Genomic DNA, 14,931 nt, shown 5'->3' with positions numbered 1-14,931 from the left:
AAACTGCGCATGTGACTGTGGCAACTGTTTTCTTGCTCCATGTAGCTTCGTGCTTTCTCCACAGGATGGCAGCGACAGAAAACTGAGACGAGACCTGAACTTGAGCAACAGCGCAAACTCATTCGGAAGATTTTGAAGGCAACACAGCTCTGGTCTCGTGATGAAAAAGTAGAGACGATTGTAGACGAAAATGAAGAGAGATTTTATCTTAGTTTTTATTTTATGCAAAACATTTTAGTCTCGTCAACAATAATGCAAGTTAATTTAGTCTTAGTCAGCGTTTTTGGACATTGGTGCAGTCTCGTCATCGTCTCGTCTTAGTCATGGAAAAAAAGGTTGTTAAGGACATATTTCGTCTCGTCTCGTCTGACGAAATGAACACTACTGTGAGCCGAGTCTGACTTCCAAAACTTTAACTCTTTCCACGACAGCGTAAAAAAAAAAAGTTACCAGCCACCGCCAGGGTTTTTAACCATTTTCACCGAAATTGAATAGCCCATAGAATATTTTGTTTTATGAATATCTGAGCATGAAATATATCAAAATAAAGCGAGGGTTTAAAAAAACCTATTTTTTTAAACAAAAAAAGCTTTCTTGCATTTATTTTTTGTCAACTTGAATATGGGTAAGTTTAATAAAAACAAAAACAAAAAAAAACATTTTGAACAAAAAGCTGAGAAAATCACGTCTTTGTGAAAGACTGACTCCAGATCAGATTCAGAGAGATGATCAAACACAGGTGGAGGAGATCCATCAACGCCCCTAATACTTCACAGTCCTGTAGCTCATCCTGGGTCCACATTTCATTCACTAACATTAGATAGTTTTGATTCATATGATGTTTAAAGGGGGGGTGAAACACTCAGTTTCAGTCAATCTCATGTCAATCTTGAGTACCTATAGAGTAGTATTGCATCCTTCATATCTCCGAAAAGTCTTTAGTTTTATTATATTTATAAAAGAAATATAGGCTGTACCGAGTCTTTCCGGAAAAAACAGAGCGCCTGGAGGTGTATCGTGTGGGCGGAGCTAAAGAATGACGAGTGGTGACGTCTTCAAGCGTAGAGACAACCATGTATGCTATCGATTTTATCTAATAGATATATGATCCAGAATCAGTTCCGGAGGCTGAAATAAATTGAACAGGAGAAACGGCAACAGCAGGACGTCCGTCTTTGTGGTATGGACTGTATTTAGTGGCCTGTCAACATTTGTGTGTGTTTACTCGCAGTTTATGAGGACATGATTCGGTTTATGGACTATTGTATGCGACTAAACCTTTGCAGTAGCAAGCAAAACGGTTTTGCACGTCAGACTAGTGTAACGTTATACAGAGAACAGCAATGGAGTCCGTTAGCGCATTTGAATGACGAAGCACGCGATCGTGTCGTTTACTGATGTTTACTCACGCGACGATAGCCGACAGCACAGACATTTGAAGCAGTTTAACTCACCGGCTGCTTCCAAAGCAGGACCGAACCTTTATCGCTGGGACCGCTCCGTCAGAAACACACTTCTTTGGTATGATTTGGTGAAGTCCTGTGACAGCAGTGACCGTGGAGATCCACTTTGTGACGTGACTGAAGCGATGTTGTGAAGCTTCCCGTCATTTCTGCGTTCAAATCGGTTCAAATGCAGCGCTGCCTTCCCAGAATGCTGTGCTGAAGCGTTGAAGTCGCTCGACGTCACCCATAGGAATAAAGTGGAGCGCGGCGCGGACTATAACGACGACTGGATCTACAGCTGAGCGAGTGTTTATGGGCGTACATTTCCTCTCTCGCTCTAGTCATCCGCGCGTGCAGGACATATTTATCATATTTATATTCATATTTATCATATGAATATGATTACATGTGATTGCTTGTTTTACTGCGTCTTCCTCGTGTGTTTTAATCAGGAGATTCAGTACTCATTCAGGAAGTGCGTAATAGCGTAAAAAATAAACAATCAATTTGTTTTACCGCTCGTTTAAAAATTTCGTTTAAACCATTTCCCGGCTCACCTTTTCTTATCTTAATTTTACAAGTTACAAGCAGTGCTGACTGACTCTGATCACAGGTGTACACTCCGTTCAAGGCTGACCTCACATCATTTGGATATGCTGGTGTTTCTTGGCAATAATTTACACAATCTTTATTTTTTATTTATTTATTTTACAATTTTTTTAAGTCAAGAAATTGGGCACATAAACTGTAAAGGCACCAGAATTAATTTACTCAGAAACAGTAGAATGTTCTCTAATGAACTTTTCAGATGAAAATATTAATTATTCTTATTTCTTCAATTTCATTCTTCACTGAAATCAAGTTTTGTGACATATTTATTAGTTTCATCATTACTGTTCTTGAGTTTTTCAAAGAGCCAGTTATTCATTCTCATTAAAAACATTATTCTGATAAGCATTATCTAGTTTGGAACAATTTGGACGGCATTGGGTGGAGAGTGACGTAACAACTTCTGAATTATATTTGTTTGTCTAAGGAAGGCGAATAAACAGAATGTTAATTCTAAAGACACAAATCGAGCACAAACCAACGACGCCGGTTTCGTGTGATTTAGACCAAGTGGGGTGGAGAGTGACGTCACACAACCAAAAAAATAATGTTTATTATATCAAACACCAAACCAGCACAGATGTTCGTTTTTCCGGCACACGAATGGCATCGTTTTTGAATGGCGAAGGCATAGGATTATTTCGTTTTATTAGGTGGCAACTTTAGGTGGTAGGGATGTTTCTTTTTTTGCTGAGTTTATTAGACTGGATTTTTGCTAAATTGAGATTTAACCATATTTTTATTTCTCATTTGTTCTTTTATTGAATTATGGGAATTGAATATGTTGATTTTAGACCTGGTGGAAGTGAATGAAGACAAACAGGAAAAACCTAATTTCAAAAAGGAAGATGGAAACACAGTTGCTTCAAAGACTGAAAAGAATTCCACAGAAAAAACAGCTCTAAAGAGAGTTAAAAGATCTTTCACCTGCTCTCAGTGTGGGAATAGTTTTACACGTGAAGCACACCTTCACAGACACATGATGATTCACACTGGAGAAAAACCGTTCACATGCTCTCAGTGTGGGAAGAGTTTCAGATGTAAAGATACCCTAAATGATCACATGATGATTCACACTGGAGAAAAACCGTTCAAGTGCTCTCAGTGTGGGAAGAGTTTCAGACGCAAAAGTTATTTTTACAGTCATCTGCGCTTCCACGCTGGAGTGAGATCATTCAGCTGTGATCAGTGTGAGAAAACATTTGTTTTTGCAGCAAGTTTAAGAGCACACCTTGAAGTTCATGCTGGTGTGAAGCCTCACTTTTGTTCTGTTTGTGGAAAGAGTTTTTCACACGTGAACTCTTTAAAACTGCATGAGCGTATTCATACTGGTGTGAAACCTTATCTGTGCTTTGACTGTGGGAAGACCTTCATTACATCATGTAACTTAAATAAACACCAGAGAGTTCACACCGGAGAGAAGCCGTACAAGTGCTCACACTGTGGGAAGAGTTTCTCTTGGTCAGGAAACCTGCAAGAGCATGAGAAAGTTCATACTAAAGAGAAGCCGTTCCAGTGCTCTTCATGTGGGAAGAGTTTTGCTCGATTAGCTCATCTACAGTTACATAAGAATAAGAAAAAGCAGTGCTTGAAGTTGCCTAAATGAGGAAATGTTCTGATCCATCCCTTACAGATTACATACTTACAAGTATTTAAAGCTGCTGTCCGTAACTTTTTTTGTGTTCAAGATTTTAAAAGAATTATATAATGAGATTGTACAACATGAATCAATTTTCCAAACCGTGTTTTTGTCTTACCCTGAATCATTATGGTACACTTATAATTAGTATTCATACTGGGACTATTTCAGGCCAGACTGGTAGGAACCGCTGCGGAGGAGCACAGCCCCTGTGTGACTCGCCATAGACATAAACAGAGAGAAGGAGCTCCGGCTGTAATGTTCTTCCGCAATACACATGCAGTTCTGTTTAATAACCTCTAGAGCGCAAAAAGTTACGGACTGCAGCTTTAATCAAAGGGCAATTTTCTAAAATTAGTAGTGAAGTTTGATCATTTGTCAAGGACATTTTGGCAGGGTCAGTAATAGTTCATGAAACTAGTAAATGGACTGCATTTATATAGCGCTTTCAACAGACCTTATGGCCATCCAAAGCGCTTTACATATTGCCTCAAATTCGCCCATTCATACACGTCGGCCATGCAAGGCGCCATCCAGCTCGTCGGGAGCAGTTGGGGTTTCGGTGTCGTGCTCATGGACACTTCGACACTTGGTCAGGTGGGACCGGGGATCGAACCACCAACCTTCCGGTTTGTAGACAACCTATTACATGAACCACTGAGCCACTGTAGCTATAAAATGCTGTGATTTATCAAGAGTTTCTTTGAGGAGTTCAATTGTTTTCATTAATTGTGCTTCAGCCAATTTAAATATAAATATGGTTGCATGTAAAGAAATAATCTGTACATTTTGAGAAAAATGGAAATATAAAGGAACATGATTTGTTATCTAATGAATAAATGTACTCAACAATTAATGGGTTAAACATCATGCAACACTGACCAACTGTAGTAATAAATCATACTTTATATGTATATGTTTTTTTAAATGTATTTTATCCAAAGAGTATTAAAGATGCATTAAAGGAGTGGTTGGTGAGCTTTTTTTGAAGGCTTGATTGTGTTTATGTGGTGCAGTCTAACGTGTTCTTGCTTCATTAAAAAATACAAAACAAAAAAAACATTAATTTAGCTTTATTGTACACCACTGTGCTCTTCTCGTAATAAAAACAGCCAGCTTCCTGGTTCTCTGAAGCCCCTCCTTCAGAAAAACACAATAGGCTCAGATTGGTTAGCTGGCCCAGTGAGTTGTGATTCGCCAACCGCCTATAGCACGTTGTCCAGATACGTCATGCCCCTTACGGGTTGTTGCATGACCTCAGATGTATTTGAATCAGTCATCAGTATTGCCTTGTCAATTTGAGCTTGAATCTCAGATCCAGAGAATTTTTGTTAAGAAGATTGATCCAAACCTGTGCAAGAACAGCTGTTCCAAGACGTTTCAGAATGGTATGTTTTTTTTTTGTAGTTATCTCAAACTCCCAGACACGCTGTAATTTGTAAATGCTTGAAGAAATGATTTGAACTACAGACTACAGATCTAACGGGATCGCTACTGACTGTAGAGCACCGTTAGTTTTGTCTTTTATAGAATGACCACAGCCAAATATCTGTTGCCAGAACTATGAAATCAATACCAAGACTAATCCATGGCTTTACCACAGTAAAGAACCATGTTTACACAGAACCATGTTTTATTGTGCCTGTAGCCAAATGAGCATGTGGGTAAACGCTATAAAAGCTCTAATCAAAGAATAAACATGCACTGATCACATAAACGGCAAAAAACACCAACATTTAAAGTTTGCTAGTGGGATTAAACAGAAGTTTGTTTTCATGCGTCGGAACAGCTAAAGGCTGTCTACACTATGCAAAGCATTTGTCCTTCATGTCAGGATGTCATAAATAGATCAAGGTATTTGTTTACTGTCGAAGATTTGCATCTTGCATCATGCCTCATCTAGGGTAGACAACATCACTGATTATAATGGGTTCTCTTGTGCCAATCGCGCCACTCACATCCGGTGTAAATATTGTTTCAGTCCAGCATTTCTAGGAAGGTGGAACAATGAGAACCTGCAATCGGGATGAATTCTGTCAGGATCACTATCATCAAAGATAATTGCTTGACTATTAGCATATTGTTTGGATTGGCAGTATGGTTCTGTTCTGGATAAGAATTCCCTGCGCATCCATGTAGCCTAGCATGGATAAGAGCAGCGAGAGCAGCAATAAAACCCCTCTTAGGGTAAAGAGAACGGAACCAACATTATGTATTGCAGATATCATTAATGTTGATGTTAAATGTACAAAATAATTGAGTCTGATAGAATACTAAATCCTGACTGACAAGCAGGGGCGTTTCTAGGATTTTTATTTTAGGGGGGCTCAGCCCCAGTGAGGGTAGGTCTGTAGAAAAAATGGTAACACTATTTAGTTTAGGGTCCAAATTGCTCTATTAACTAATAGCTTACAAACATGCATACCCAGAAGATATTGGCTGTTTATCATTAGTTATAAAGCAAATATTAATACCTTAATGCATGGCCATATTGTACATGCAATTATCATACGCAATAATGTAGGCAGGTTTATAATAACCAAGATCCCAAATGTTAGGGGGTTCTAACATGGTCCCCCGAGAAAATTTTGATTTCTATGATCTACATATGAGCATTTTATGATGTTCTGAAGGCCAAAAAATTTGATAACAATAGCTTGAAAACCATCTCTCTTTCTCTGTTTTTATCTTGCCCTGTCTTTTCATAACGCTGGGCTATGACTGTTTTTTTCCGTTTTTGTCAGTTAATAAAGTGAACATATGGTTTACATATTAACATACTGATATTTATGTTTCAATAATTTTTTTTAGACACCTTAATTTACTGTTTATCAAACTTTTAAGTTTATTAAAATCACAGTATGAACATTCATTAGGCTACTAATCTTATGCCCAATACAGGCTGAAAAAGCTGATGGTTTTTTATTTATTTATTTACTGAATGTTACAAATAGAATTATATTAATTTACAATATATACACATTCATTATTAAACTTACGCCTAATCTGATGAAAATGGCTTTGTTAATATTTTCTGTTCGTTAAGGCCTACATTATGAATCACATTGGCATATTTCCAGTTAAAAATGTCTAAAAATTAGACACAAGTTTATTAATTTGCCTAAATATTTTTTTCTTTTGATTAACATTTCTGACTTAAAGCAGAAGCTGTCAAACATGAATGTTTAATTTAGCTGCATTTATCTTACTTGACGTCGAGTTGCTCTGCTAAAATTTGTGCTCAGCCTCAGCAGTTTCTGTGTGACCATAAAGCCCGCCTACTCTGATTTGATTGGTTTTATCAAATATTTTGACATTGACGAGCGGTGACAGACCAATGACGCTCAGATTTACACACACACACACACACACACACACACACACCTCTGCTTCTGACGTGCGCTGCGCTCTGCGCAGAGCCGCTGCGGATTGGAGAGACAGACTAAAAAACGGGACGAAGCCTGCCGCCAGTTTCATATGTTTTAAAGGTTAATCACATATTTTTTAGGGGGGCTGAGGCATAAGTTTAGGGGGGCTGAAGCCCCCCTAAAAAGGGCCTAGCAACGCCTATGCTGACAAGAGGAGCTGGGGATGGAGGAGGGTAAATGAGCTCTGGAGAACGTGATAGCTGCTGATAGTACTAAGGAGCTTAGTATTTTGAGAACCCAAAATGTTGTTTTACAAAAGAGTTTCAAATGTTTTCATGAAAGTTTAATTATTAAATATGCATATATCATGCAGATATGGTCACTTTACACATGTATGTTGTCTGTGGGAAAGAATTGTTTTAGTGAAATTTACTGACTTTTTGATAAGTTTATATTGTGAATATTCTATTCATTCTGGCATTCTGGCATTAAGTAGATGTGTTTCATTTTGAAGAATGCATTGCAATTGAATTGTTGACCTTGTTAGCAAATGTTTCCTTAACTAAAATATTAAAGTTATACTAATGCATAATAACTCATAAAAATGTAATATTTGTTATCATATAGTTACAATATGAACTAAGTTTTAAGGTAATTTAAACTACTTAATGGATTTGTTATAATTTCGACAAGCTATTTGGAGAAACATGACAAATGATTTATTACATTAATCATATTTTTGAGTTGATTTTGCATCCTCAGAATAACTTTAATGTGTTTAAATATGTTATGACAATAGTTGTGGACTCAAGACGGTTATTACAGTAAATGCTATGGTCTTTGAATGAGCAACTTTCACTTTCTCTTTACCGCGACGCATTGCCTGTTTTCCGCCAGAGGAGGCGCTCGAGCGACCGAAACAGCGACACATCCGAGTCTAGAGAAGAAGAGAAGTGAGCGAGGGAATGAACATAAACATGAGAAGTGGACCACAGCCGTTCATTCTGATCTAAATATGATACTTCCACACTGTGAGTACATTCATTTATCATTTATTAGGATAAATATAAATCCAAACGAGTCGTTTCAATTATTTAATCACTCAGAAATGAACCGACTGATGTGTTTCATTGCGCTCGTGAAACGTAAACTCGTTACTGTATTTTTACATTACAATTTGTGAAGATTACGAGTTGTGTTTTGGAGGAGTTGAGTTGTTTTCTAAACAGTAGTTTGATCAAAACACTTAAAGCTGGTTAATTGCGAGTGATTGTAAGTGTGATGATCATCTGCTAAATGAGCAACAGCGACCACAATTCACACCTTCAGTCAGTGAAGCCGCTCCCACAGCCGTTCATGAGAGTTTAAATGCTGGGAATATTCCCATCTTCCCACAGGAGAAGAAGAAGCAAGCAGGAGGAATTACTCCAGGAGAAACTACAGATATACTATTGTAAAGATGGAGTTTAAGGAAGAACCCTGCAGAATAAAAGATGAAGAGAAAGAGGAACAAATAGGTTGGTGTTTTCCTTTATTCTCTTTAATGGCTGAAGAGGAAATTTAAGATAAAAACTGACATACCGATATAAGAACAGTCTGCTTAAAAATGTAATGTAGAATTTACCTCAGTGTGTTGAACTGATAATCACTCTTTTGTGTTTAACGCAATCTACCTGTCATTGCACAAATGTATTATTATCCGATTGTCTTTAGTACAGAGCGGCACAAAGCGCGTTTGCACATCTCATGTGCAGGAGGATGTGTTAAAAGTCACAGCGCTCCGTCCGAAAAGTTCAAAACACAAAGGGAAGATATATATTGATGTGTAGTGTGTTAATCTATGCAATATTTTATCAAGACTTTTCTTTTAACAGTTACATTTTTTATTTACCATGCATTAGGGCTGCACGATTTATCGAAATCGAACCGCAATTGCGATTTGGCTTGTGTGCGATTATGAAAGCTCAAAGGCTGCGATTTTAATTAAATAAATAAATGCCCAGTGTGTTAGCGAAGAGCTGCTCTGTGATCAGGAGTAAACGCTGCTCCGTCTGAAAGACTGTGAGTCGCTTATAACGTGCGTTTGAAAAAGCAACACAAGTCAAACATCTTCACAAACTAGTGAAGCGTTCATAAACCTGTTCAACAAAAGGCAACGTTTAATAACATGTTTTACCTCACTTCATATCGTCAGTCGAGTGTGTGTGAGCTGATGTGGCTTCTCATCAGGGAGAAGAGGCGTTATTTTATAGCATTCTATGTCAATCAGCACTGCATTATTATAAACTTTAATATTATGAAAATACCCTTGACGACTTGAACTCAAATACACCATATTTTGCTGCAGTCGTCATGTTAAATCAAAGCGTCTCTATCTTCTGTTTACAGCGTTAGCTTCACATCAGGGATTTCCTGAAAACTAACTACTTCTCTGAGGCAAATGTGGCGGTTTCTGCTCGAGGGCGCCCTCTGGCTTTCAGTATGAATTGAAAACTTGGGTCATCAATAATAAGAAAATAATGCTTAATACATTTTAAAACTTAATAAACTTAAAAAATTATACATTTGTTGGACAATCCATGTTTTTCTTCAATGTACAGGAGTTTTTTCCCCCCACAGTGGATGCACAAGAGGTTCATATTTCATATTAAAGACAGACTTTAAGAATAACTCCTTAGGCTTAGAGCTTTCTAATGTTTTTTAGTTATAGGCTGTCTGCATATTAATAGGTAACCCAGCAGTTTTGGTTTTTTTTGTAAAATAAGTTTTCTGTAAAATATTACACAATAATAATAATAATTAGTATTAGTATTATATTGTTGTATTTATTCTGACATACTCTTTTTTTATTTGTAATTATGAAAATGTTATTGTAATGGTAATATTTCTTATTTTTAAAAATATTTTTAGCAGTAATAATCATAATTATTATTATTAGTCACATTAATATATAAACAATTTTTTTTATATAAACACACTTTTCATTTGTAAAAAATTATAATAACAATAATCGCATTTTAAATCGCAATCGCAATTTTACCCAGAATAATCGCAATTATATATTTTCCCCAAATCGTGCAGCCCTACCATGCATGTGAAGAACAATACAAAAGACTCCTGGGGTGTATTCCAGAAAGCAAAGTTAACCTACTACCATACATTGGGATTGGGCCTAAGATAAAGTGCTCCATTCTTCCTCTTCCAATTTTGTTTAGTGGCGATTTACATAACCTACTTAATACACATCACCACCTATTTGGTGGCTGTGCAAATATTTTGTCAACCTCTTTATTTAATAAGTATTCTTTATTCACTGAGAATAAGGCTTATATTGTTTGTTTGATGCTAAATAATTTTATGCAGATCCATGTGTGAGATGAAAATAAATAAATATATTTGAATTGAACTAACATTTAAAGATTACCTTGTTATAAAGGTGCTTTATAATTAATATATAATATTGTATATTATAACTAACTGTATAGGACATTTAGTTATATTAAAGGTCCTGTTCTTGTTAGTGTGAAATGTTGCTGTTAGAGCATATAATAATACCTGTAAAATTATAACGCTCAAAGTTCAATGCCAAGCGAGATATTTTATTTAACAGAAGTTCCCTTTCAAAGCCGACAGCAAACGGCCGGTTTGGATTACAGCAGGAAGTGCAGGGATGTAATGACGTCAACAAACTGTTCTAGTGACTTACCCTCCGCCCACAAGAACACGCAAAAAAGGGAGAGGGGTCTTGGTGGGACCTTTCCGGGCAAAGTGCGCTATGCTGCTGTCCAATCACATAACAGGAAGCGCTGGCCCAATTAAGAATTCGTTATGTATTTCTGAAGGAGGGACTTCATAGAACAAGGAAATCATCAGGCCGTTTTTAGGACAGAGATTTTGGAACTGAAAGTTGAGGTTATACGCTAACTTGCTCTTAAACATACCCGGGTATGTCACACTACCTGCTTTCTGGAATACCCTTTTGGTAAAAGGTAACACGATTTAGAAACTGAAATAAACTCCAGCCAGATAAAATAATTTTATACGAAACAAGAAATTCATGATTCTCAAATTACAGAATCGTGCAGCTCTCGATTTCTATGCTTCAAACAGTGTAATGATATCAACTAAACAACAACACACACAAAAAATCTAATTTCTGGTTCTCAGGGGGATATAATAATACATCTAAAACTACATACTAGTAGACTCAGTAATAAACAAGATTTGTGCTGTAAGAATTAACATTATTTCTTTGTTTCTCATTTTCCACCTTAAATTAATTTTGGGAATTTAATGTTGATTTTAGACCTGAAGGAAGTGAATGAAGACAAACATCATTTCACACACGAAGAAACAAAACTGACATATAAAAGTGAAGACAAACATCTGTTTCAAAAACCTAATTTCAAAAATGAAGATGGAAACACAGTCGTTTCAAAGACTGAAGAGAATTTCACACAACAAACTGGAATCTCTGGAGTCAAAGGATCTTTCACCTGCTCTGAGTGTGGAAAGAGTATCGCAGATAAATCAAGCCTAAAGACACACATGAGGATTCACACTGGAGAGAAACCGTTCACATGTACTCACTGTGGAAAGAGTTTCATTTGCAAACAATACCTAAATGATCACATTAGGGTTCACACTGGAGAAAAACCATTCACATGCTCTCAGTGTGGAAAGAGTTTCACATTGAAAGTAACCCTAAAGAGACACATGAGGATTCACACTGGAGAGAAACCGTTCACCTGCTCTCAGTGTGAAAAGAGTTTCACTCACAAAAACCATTTCAACAATCATCTGCACTTTCACTCTGGAGAGAGATCATTCAGCTGTGATCAGTGTGAGAAAACATTTGTTGTGCAATCACACTTAAAAAGACACCTTAAAGTTCACGCTGCTGTGAAGCCTCACGTTTGTTCTTTTTGTGGAAAGAGTTTTTCAGCACTGCAGTCTTTACAAGTGCATGGGAGTACTCATACTGGTGTGAAACCTTATATGTGCTTTGACTGTGGGAAGACCTTCAGTACATCCAGCAACTTAAAAACACACCAGAGAGTTCACACTGGAGAGAAACCGTACAAGTGCTCTTCATGTGGGAAGAGTTTCTCTTATTCAGGACAGCTGAAAACACATGAGAAAATTCATACTGGAGAGAAGCCACACCAGTGCTCTTCATGTGGGAAGAGTTTCAGCAGCTCCTCTAATCTACTGAGTCACAAAAAAAAGCATTGCCTGAAGAAGTCATCAAAATGAGAAATGTTTCAGATTCACAGTTTACAAGTAAAAATATAATATTCAGACACCGCAAAAGCTGTATCTAGTTCTAACGGTAGTTTGATTGTTTGGGAAGTTCAAAGTGATGGTTTCGAAAACTAGCCTGTTGCTGTGAAATGCAGCATCAATTAGTGAAGAAATGTGTTTAGTTTATTCTGAGAAGTTTATCACATTCATTGTGTCAATGAGCATTTGTGCAATGATGGAAACATTCATCCGTTAAATCATCATCACATCACTACAACTGGTGTTTTTAGTCCAGCTCTTTAGAGTTGATGCATTGAAAATATTCTGAAAAGACTTGATTGCACTGAAATCTCCAGAAAGTTTTGCTGATAAATCGGCGCAGATAGCTGATTGGTGGTAGCCTGGATGCCAGCCGAACTTAGCCCCGCCCACAAAATGTTTAGGTTGAGCAGTTCGGTCTGGCCTTGCTCCATAGAGGAGTAATTATGACCCGAACAGAAACTGTTCGGACCAATGAATCATCATGAAACTGCATGTGCGCTGTTTATTTTAGCGCACATGCAGACAGGGTTGCCAAGTTTTTACAACAAAACCCGCCAACTACTAACCCTAAACAATAGCTTCTTGGGGGGTTCTCCGGAAAAAAATGGTGTTTGGGGGGTAAAATGTTTGTTATTTTGGCCTGCTAAAATTCACATTCATGACATGGGTCTATATCACATAATAGGACTTCGCTTCAACCCGTGGACATAGAAAACAACCCGCAGGGAGAAAAAAAACGCGGACAACTTGGCAACAGTGCATTTGAGCTCTGTTAACATCGCTCCGTTGCTCTGTTTGGTTGCAAAAATCCACGCCGATAGTTTTTCCATGATGTTTCCGTTGCTGGAGCAGCTGAGAATGGTCTCATAGCGGCCTCTAGAGGCGATTAAAAAAAAAACTCACTGACACCTTTACATTCACACGTGAGGCTGCTCGCGACACGGAAACGCTGCACAGAGAGCACATCAGATTAATATTTACGACAGCGAAATTTATACCAAAACGGTATAAATAATGAGCACTACAGTACTTGTTGCCAAATCATTATGAAGTAATCCATTTCTTGACTAGATGCTAAATTAACAGGTAGAGAACAGCAGTGTGTATGTTTGTCGACGAGGCTGAGAGGACGCTAAAAAATGAGCAGTACCTCAGGCAGATAAAACAATGATAAAAACACACGCAAGTCCTACCCAAATGTTGCATATATAAAATTAGTGATGTGAGAATGTAAACTGTATTGTCATCCGACAGAAACATTAACAAAGTCGAAACGACTACTTTGTATGAAATGGTAACATTTCAATACATTTCTAAAATTAAAGGGGTGGTGTCATGCGATTTGACTTTTTTAACTTTAGTTAGTGTGTAATGTTGCTGCTTGAGCATAATCAGTATCTGCAAAGTTACAGCGCTGAAAGTACAATGCAAACGGAGATATTGTCTTTTAAAGTTTCGGCAGTAACTCAGATTTAGACTACAGCGAGCTCCTTCCTGGGTTGGTGACATCATAAACCCTCGCTAGTCACAGCAGATGTGACTTCTGCCCGTAATGGGAAGGGGCGTGGCTTCCGGCAACCTCTGCTTGGCACTTCAGCCAATAAAAATACAGGAAACTACATTTGGCCATCTGACCAATCTAAGACCATTGCGTTTTTCAGAGGGATGGGCTTCATATAAGCAGGAAGCAAACGAGCCGTTCAAAGGACAGTGGAGACAGCGGTGTGGAATAAAGGTCAAATATAAGAAAAATATGGCATTTAAAAAATAAGTATTAAGATGTTATACTGTGCCCCATAAACACAACCAAGCCTAGAAAAAAAACACGGAAACACTCCTTTAACTAAGGTTAATACATGCTATGGAAGTAATGTTAATTGTTAGTATGTTAATCTCAACCTTATATTGAGTTTGAATTTTTATTTTATCTGGTAACCTTGGTTAATGCACTATGAACTAACATGAATGATCAAGGTACAATATTGCTCATATTAAATGCTGTATAAATTTATGCATAATGCCTATAGTTCATGTAAGCTAACACATCCTCATAGGGACTTGCATATTGTTACCTATGAGATGTACATGCATGTTTCTAGGTTATAGGTAAAGTAACAAATTTGATCTGTAATATTTTAATGTTTAAATTATTTTCTGAAGAATTTGTTCTGTTAGTACTTCTTATTTTAATTTAGCACATTTTCTTGAATAAGTACTGTTTTTTCATTTTTTGTAATGAGGTTCAGCACTGTTTTACTTATGTTTAGTTATCTATTTTAAAACCTATCGGTCGATTAATCGTTTATCGGCAAGTGCGGTCCAACTTTCGGTCGACCTCTGGTGTAATGTACTGATTGCACATTCTGCTGAATAAAGATGTTTTAGTTATAATAATTGTTGTGGCTTTGTATTCAGCATTGCTCACACACTATCAGTGTTTTCCAACATAGCAAATATTGAACCGTATGGGACCTTAAAACTGAAGATTACAACGTTTATTAGGAAGGAGAATATAGAAGTATATTGATATCTTTATCCTACTTTTAGTTAGGCTGTTAAGGAACATATGCAATTGTATTATTTT

The 14,931-nt window shown here is 37.2% G+C and overlaps 1 protein-coding gene across 3 annotated transcripts in view; it reads left to right on the top strand.

Moving 5' to 3' along the window:
* The window catches only part of LOC137046497 (zinc finger protein 501-like), a 47,840-nt gene extending 33,212 nt beyond the window's left edge, over positions 1–14,628 (top strand). Inside the window, exons 2-4 of one of the 3 annotated variants that reach the window (XM_067423750.1) lie at positions 7,959–8,092; positions 8,459–8,578; positions 11,368–14,628. In XM_067423750.1, the coding sequence (XP_067279851.1) occupies positions 8,521–8,578; positions 11,368–12,317 (1,008 nt within the window). In that variant the 5' untranslated portion in view covers positions 7,959–8,092; positions 8,459–8,520 and the 3' untranslated portion in view covers positions 12,318–14,628. Of the gene's footprint in view, positions 1–2,848; positions 4,642–7,958; positions 8,093–8,458; positions 8,579–11,367 lie in introns of those variants that run through there. The other 2 variants (XM_067423753.1, XM_067423752.1) reach the window with 2 other exon arrangements.
* Positions 14,629–14,931: the final 303 nt, after the last annotated feature.

This window comes from Pseudorasbora parva, chromosome 18 (genome assembly GCF_024679245.1).
Source record: "Pseudorasbora parva isolate DD20220531a chromosome 18, ASM2467924v1, whole genome shotgun sequence".
Taxonomy (NCBI): domain Eukaryota; kingdom Metazoa; phylum Chordata; class Actinopteri; order Cypriniformes; family Gobionidae; genus Pseudorasbora; species Pseudorasbora parva.
This window is presented reverse-complemented; position numbering and strand designations above follow the sequence as displayed.